Here is an 8,010-nt window from a genome sequence, read left to right on the forward strand (position 1 = left end):
GTTGAGAAGATGCCCCCTTTTATCTTGTAGATTTATGATTTGTTTTGACTGTCGTTTAAATAGACACAACATGCGGCCCTTTTCTGTTCTGATGTTAAAAGCATTTGAATCATTTCTATAAGCAAACTTGAATAAAGGGTTTTATACTGAGTGGTGTTTGCAGGATTTCTGCAAACTACAAGAGCATTGCATAACCTTATGTTCTTTAACTACTATGAGATGTGAATGTGTGTATATTGGTTAGCTAACAAATTCTGTGCGTGCTGACAGTTGTAGCCACCTTGAAGGCCCTGGTTTGAATAATGCATTTTGCGTTTTCTCTTGGCTCCTTTGGGAACAAAACTATACAACACAATGTGATGTGTAACATAGTCAAGACAACGTTCTTATGCTATTTCTAATTTATATTTGTCTTATTTTATCTTGCCCATTATCATTTATGTCTTCTCTGGGGAATTGTGCATGTCGGTTCATACTGACTGTTTTAATGAGATGTGTGTTGGTGGATAAATAAACGTAATTGGAAATGTAACCCTTTCATGCTCTGCGAAAAACTTTGATGGCTTTGGTTCTTTTTTGTTTTTTTGAAAGAAAATATTGTATTCCTGGCATGTGACTGACAACTGACTGTCTCTTCTTCTTGTTTATGACAGGCAGCCAAACTCCCCATGTCTATCATCATTGTTGGAGTTGGCCAGGCTGAGTTTGATGGTGAGAATACTAACTACACACAAAATATGTGGAAAGCACTTTGTTGCCTCTTCGGATTAGGGATGGTTTGTTTTATTAAACCAGCTCAGACTTTCTGCAAAGAATAATAAATATTGTAAATGACTTCACAGTATGAAGACATATTTGCTCTGGAAAGTTTCATGATGAACTAAAAAAGAGTGTATACATAATTTTGATGCTGAGGTATACTAGAGATTTGTTTAAAAATCCATTATTGTTCTCTGTAGCAATGGTTGAGCTGGATGGTGATGATGTCAGAATCTCCTCACGGGGGAAGGTGGCAGAGAGAGACATTGTACAGGTGAGACGTCTCGGCTCGTCACGGGAAGGAACAGCTCATTTTCTATAGGCATAAAAACATTAGGCAACGGCGACCTTATGTTCTGTTTTTTATTCCAGTGCAAAATATCTCTTAAAGTATAGCATACATTTTTCAATTTCAATCATATCGGTGATCTCTTTATCTTCCAGCTGCTTTATTCATACATACAGTCAGCATTTGTTTATGCACAGATGCAGGTACCGCTGCAGCATTTCAGTCAGGCTGAGTTCTGGACTTTGACTGGGTCATTGCTACATCTGGATTCTTTTCTTTTTTGGCTATTCTGTTTATATTTGCTACTGTGATTGGGATCGTTGTCCTGTTGCATCACCTAGTTTTAGCCAGGTTTCATACTTTGGACAGATACCCTACATTTGAATATTTTGGTAGGAGTTCACGGTTCACTCATTGACCAAAAGGTGCCCAGGTCCTGTGACTGCAAAACAAGCCTAAATTACCACAGTGCTCGACAGCTGGTATGAGGTTTTGTGCTGAAATGCTGTGATTGATTTTGTCCAGATGTGGTGTTGTGCATTATGGTCTCATCTCTCATTGTTACAGCACTTTTGTGATTTTTTCAGATGCAACACTTTCTCCTGGAAACCCTTCCAAACAAGCCATACTTATTCAGTCTTTTCATATTGTACTGTCATGAACATTAATGTTTAATATGCTAACTGAAGTCTGTAGAGTCTGAATCATAGTTCTTGGGGGGGTTTGCAATTTGTCCGAGTATTGCACAGTCTGAGCTTGAGGTGAATTTGCTGGAAATGTGTTAAAACACATGTGAATGCTTTAAACCAGCAACTTGCCAAAACGTCTTCTTTAATAGAGGTGCTCACACTGGCTGAGGATCATTTTAAGTGCATTTGATTAGCAGCACCTCGGTGCTCCTTAAGCTTAGTCTTAACTCCCATGGAAGCAGTAAGGGTGTCTTTCACAGCACATCTTATAGTTGTGAGAAAACTTGATTGTTTTCCACATGACTGTATGCACATCAATCTACCACTGTGGAGTCTTGCAATAACAGGACCATAAACTTAGCACAAAATTGTTTGCAGAATTTATAAATTAACCAAAACTAAATTAATTTTCTTATAGACCTACATGGCTTATAAAATTCTCTCTGTAATCAGAGGAGTCGCCCCCTTCTGGACATTACAAAGAATTTTCAAACCTTGGTGTTCCTTTGAGTCATCATTTCAGTGAACCAGCCAGGAAACCAGGAAAACATTGCCAGTTTGATTCAGGGATTTTTAAAAGTAATGTGTTTCTTTCTCATGTCACAACAGTTTGTACCATTCAGAGACTACATGGACCGCACAGGTAACCATGTGCTGAGCATGGCTCGACTGGCTAAAGACGTACTGGCTGAGATCCCTGACCAACTGATCTCCTACATGAAGAGCAGAGCCATTAAACCCAACCCTGTGCCAGTGTATTCGCCCAGTGATGAGCCGCCGACCAACCCCGTGTGAGCCCCTCCCCGCCCACACACACAAAGCTCTGCGTCGGGCAGAGCAAGGTTGAGATTGATGGGAACCCGTCTCCACCAACACTTCTTTGAAGCAAAAATGCTTTTGAGGCCCTTCCGTAAATATTAATCCAGCGTAACACAAAGATGATGAGACTCCATTGTGGTTTGGAGCAGTGAGACTGCAGAGGGGAACCTGCTATGATGAGGGAGCTTACTCTCTGAGTGCTTGAGGACCGGAGCGCTGAGAGACCGGTATGAAAGGAGCTTTCAGTTGTTCACTGTCTAACCTGACAAAATGGTGATGTAATGGATAGCAAGTGAGCCCATAAAGAGGGCCTGTTTGAAGGCATAAATATATTAGGATGTGCCAGTGTGTATCATGCTTGTGATACCTTTTGGAATCAATGTGTGTAAACTAGGAAATCATGTGTATAATAATTTATTTATTTATTGCAGGAATGATCTGTTCATTTTAGGGGGTTTTAAAGGGTGGGGTATTAAAGTCATATTTCCCCAGAAGTTTTCCACCTTATATTTTGTGACCAGTATAATAAAAACGACCCCCATTTCTACTTTGATAAGGACTGTAATATAAGAGCATGTGACAAAACCCATTCAGCAGTTTATTAATCATGTTCACCTATGAATAATCTTTAATTGCAAGCTATAAAGTAGAGCACCTCCTGCGAGCTGTTGCTATATAGATATTTTAGCACCATGTCTTATACATCTTTCTTATATTTATATTTACAGAATGCACTAAATATTGTCCAAATAAAAAGCACAAAGGCAATAGTGGTGATAAGCTAAAAAAAACCTCTTATTTTGAAAGGACTAGCCACAATGACAATAATGGAAAGGGCCCTGAATTTTTTTTGACACTGTCTTTTTTATTTTAAAAAGGATTATCACTACTATTATACTGATATTTAAATGAACTTGTATCTATCATAAAAACAAGCACATACTCACTTTTCCATGTAGTATGCAAGGAAACGTAGATAAAACTATTCTCATGCTGCCATCATTTTCCATCTTGCTGCTTCTTTCCATTATGTTTGTTGTGGTGACAATTTAATATCTGAGATTTAGTTCAGTATTTTTAAAGGAGACTTCAAATACGATATACTTTTGAAAGACTGATGTCAACTAACAGCCATTTTTCTCCTCATTAAATTTGATTTGTTTGATTTTCCCCAGAATGAAGATTGAACAATCATAAATCTTGCAACAGAGTAAAAAATATATTTAGGCACTGAGTGTTTTTTTTAAGTGACTGCGCAAAACAAAAACAGACCTTTTTTTTTTAAATTCCATCCTGTCTGCTGTCTTCTGTCTCTCGACTGTTCTCAGATCATTTTGTTTTATACTAATGCACAATGGCCCATTTTTATAACTCATCGGGATGCTATTTAAATGCTTAAAAACACAATTGCACAATTCTGTTTTAAGATTTAGTTTAAGCTTGTTAATATATCTATATCTATATATCTATATATAGATATAGATATATATATATATATCTTTATGGCGACTGTGTATAAATTGTGTAAAAAAACAAAAAAGACAGTTGTGGCCCAGTTGTGTACATCAAGTTATCCATATATAATGGCCATTTTCACATAGTCACTCAATATCTTGATCCAGATGTGCCTATTTATATGGAAACATATCCAAATTTAGTTACCCAGGTGTGATTCTGCCAGCATGTTTTAAGATGTACACACAGAAAATGTTGGAGATGATAAAACACTTGTGAGATTAGGACTATTTCAGCCAAAGGAGCTGGTACACACTGTCTCCGCCACTGCTCTGCACTTTTTTATACTTACAGCTCTTCACTAAGAATCTTTGAAGTAATAAATGCTACCAGTGTCATCGAGCCTTGTTGTACAATATTCAAAGTCAAGACTTGTTTACAATTCAGCTGTGGCATTTACATGGCCTCAAGGAAAAAGTAAACATTCATGGGTTTTATTAAGAAATTCCTTTCTGTTTTGTTAGCACAGTGTTTCAAAATGATTTCACTCAATGAAACTGGAGAACTAACGTTTAAAAAGATTTTTTTGTGTTGTTCTCTGTGAATGTGAATCTCGGTTGTGTTTTCTTTTGTGTTCGGAGTTAAATGTGTTTGCATAATTCATGTTGCTTTAGAGTTTTTGTTTGTTGTTCTTTGACTCCCATGGCTGTGTTGCTCTCAGAGAGCAGAAAGAGTCTGATGATACTGCAGAAAGTCAGTCCTGAGGTGCTGAACTCCTTCTGTCATGAGTCCAGCCCCATATTTGGGTTTCTTTCCTTTAAACTTTTTCATTAGTGATGACATTTCCCTCTCAGAAGACAAAGCAGGGTTTAATCTGCTGACCGATTTCTTGGTTCATCACATTTCAAATTAGGCTGAGTTACATAATGGTCAAAAATACCAGTATGCCTCTACAGAAAGCTATTTAACACGATGATAATTTTTTTTTTATAAAAAACAGAAAATGTCCTGATAAGTCTTTTTTTTTTCTTTTACAGAAGTTTATGGGCATTTCTATAAATGTCAAATGATAAAATTCAGTGTATGGTTGAAAATATGGGAAAACAACCCCCCAAAATGAATACGGATTCTTTGTTTTAAAATGCTACATACTGTACTGTATTTTTCAGTCAATCTAAGGGAAACAATTTGTACTGAACACATTTATCATAAGATGAAGTATGAACTCAATAACTTATAAATATAAGTAATATAAATATATGCAGGCCTGCACTGCTTTTTGAAATGCTTCATTCAGTATTTAATGATGACTCAAAAACATTGTACGTGACACACAAAACAAACGCTAAACGAGAACAACCATCGCATTTGCAGGACAATGAAAAAAGCATAATGTGAAAATCCAAAGAATTGGGATTTGTAATAAATCTTTAAAAACATTAGAAATGCTTTATGTATGACGATGTTCTTCCAAAGTTTCTTTCAGATTGTCCCACTCATTAAGGAGGGAATAGGATACGTGCAAACATAATACATACATATACTGTGCTCGTTAAACCTGAAACGCATGCAAATTTCCAAACTTTGTCTGTGGAGTTTTAAATAATAATTTTTAAAAAGTAGCACTGCTGTTTTTCTGAGATGATAATAACAAATTCCCCCAGTGAAATCAGAAACTTCAATCCTTAGTAATATAGGAAAAAAAGCTAAATAATCAATAACACCTCTGACACCTCTGAATTTTATTGCTCAGTATAAATGATGTCTTTTGCAGCAACAGAATTATTCCGTTTCTCTTGGTGGAAATGGCTTTGTTTCTTTTTTCCACTTCCTTTCAAATTCTGTTTGAGGCTGAACTCTAATTATGTACATAGGCCCCGCATAAAGAACATTCAGTGCCAACGTGTGTTCAGTAGTTGAACTTGGCCTCTTTAGAAAATGTGCATGTTTGTGCCAAAGTGGCAGGAAGTTTGGTAGTTTGCCATCATTTCACCTGATTAGTGCATCTGCCAGTGCGTCATTATCGTTACTTAGGATGTATTTGGAGATAAACGGCCCCATCCAGCATGTTGCATCTATTGTTTCTTTCATTCTGTTCCTATGAGACACATACTGTATGGGTTCTTCTTGCCACTACTCCTGTTTTATCCCAGGTTGTTTACATACCTCTCTTGGTCTTTGACTTGCATGCTGAATATTTCCAAACCAGGTGTTGGACATGATATTGTCGTCATACTGTGGTTTGTGAAATGCTTTGTAATGGATTGCCTTAAGATGAATAAAATATTGACAACTTTGGCAGAATACCAGTTGGATTTTTAATGAATGAATGAGAAATTCTTTATTATTTGATTTATATTTGTGATTTTTTTTCTAGATGAAATAATAACAATAATAACATCTGGCAGATGACTTTCTTCCAGACAGATTAAAGATGGTGATGAGCATGCAGTGTGAAAGATGCCTTGTATCTCTCCTTGTGGCAGTGGATCCAAATAAGAGATTTCAAATGAGAGATTATTTGAGTAACTGCTCTGCTGCCTGTCTAAGCGGTGCAGAGAGGTGGTCAGGATTATACATGATTGATAACAGTTTGTTCAGTGACCTCCTCTCTACCACAACTTCAAAAGTGTGCAGTTTGCAGCCAGTCACAGACCCAGCCTTCCTGATCAGTTTATTCATTCTGTTGGTGTCTCCAGCGCCGATGCTGCTCCCCCATCAAAGTTCACTGCGCTTGCCACAAATGAGTGATAGAAAATCTCCATTATTTTGCTGCACACAGAAAAAGTAGCGCCTGTTCATCTCCTTTTTCTTTACAGCCTCTGTGTTAGTCTTCTGGTTTGGCCTGTTGTCAGTGTTGATGCCCAGATCAACCATTTCAAGGACAGAAGTCACACAGCCGTCTTCTTTCTTCTGAAGTCAATTACAATCCCTCCGTTCTTATTCACATTCAGAAGCAGATGATTTCTCCTAGACCACACCCCACAAAATCATCCACTAGTGCTTTATACTTCTGACCCTGCTCATCACTAATACAGCCAACCGCTACAGAGACGTCAGAGTATTTCTGTAGGTATCGTAACACCGAATTGGAAGGAAGACAGCACAGTTCTCATGCCTCACTCGATTAACTTGCACAGTGCAATAACTATTCCCAGTAAGTTGTGAACATAAATTGATATGCAGTCTAATGTTTTGAGCGAGGACTTTATAAACAGTTTGTTCATGACAGCTAAGTCCAGTATTCAATCTTTCAAAGTTATGTTTTCGTATACCTCAAAACCATTGGCAGACATGCCTGGAGGCCTAATGTTTTCCTGGATGTCAGCATGTAACTGTGACAAAACATTCACTTGGCCTCAAGGATGGACTGATTAGATTTTGGCTGTGAAAGTAACATTTATTTGAAGACAGTGTATGGAGAGAATTTGATCCCATCTGGTGCACATGCTTATTTGGACTCAAGGATGAACTGATTAGAATTTGATAAGGAAAGCACTAGAAGGTCACTGTGATCTCACAAATATGCTTTTGGTAGCAACTCTTAAATAAATGTTAAATATGCAGATATTTTAACACTAATGTCTAATACAGGGATTAGTAAACTTTACTATCAGTAGAGACATGTATGACTTTTTATTTAAGCTGTTGGTGAAATGTTTGTTTTGTCAAAAAAATGTAACAAAAGAATTTACCAACTTTGAGAGAAAGTATATTTGATCCTCTTTCATTTTAATTACGGTTACAAGGTATATTAAGTATAACTGAGCCTATCAACTTTGCTAATAGATGTAACATTACTCTACAGTGGGGTATTAATGATTATTTAGCACTTCAGCTTTGCAGTTTTATTACAATGCCATTAACACCATGCTGTTGCTAAATATATAGAATCAGAGAGTGTCGATAGCTAAAACGGTTTTCTTATTATTATTATTACTAAACAAAATTGAGCAATCGTGAAGTGGCATGCAGCTTTATAGCTTCTTTGAGTCCTAC

General features: G+C 36.9%; 1 protein-coding gene across 2 annotated transcripts in view; it reads left to right on the forward strand.

Annotated features, from left to right (window-relative positions):
* The window catches only part of cpne5a (copine Va), a 95,878-nt gene extending 89,561 nt beyond the window's left edge, over positions 1-6,317 (forward strand). For both annotated transcript variants that reach the window (XM_004558664.4, XM_004558665.4), the window contains 3 exons: positions 654-711; positions 960-1,033; positions 2,347-6,317. In XM_004558664.4, coding sequence (XP_004558721.2) covers positions 654-711; positions 960-1,033; positions 2,347-2,532 — 318 coding nt within the window. In that variant the 3' untranslated portion in view covers positions 2,533-6,317. The remainder of the gene's footprint in view (positions 1-653; positions 712-959; positions 1,034-2,346) is intronic.
* Positions 6,318-8,010: the final 1,693 nt, after the last annotated feature.

This window comes from Maylandia zebra, linkage group LG20, assembly GCF_041146795.1.
Source record: "Maylandia zebra isolate NMK-2024a linkage group LG20, Mzebra_GT3a, whole genome shotgun sequence".
Taxonomy (NCBI): domain Eukaryota; kingdom Metazoa; phylum Chordata; class Actinopteri; order Cichliformes; family Cichlidae; genus Maylandia; species Maylandia zebra.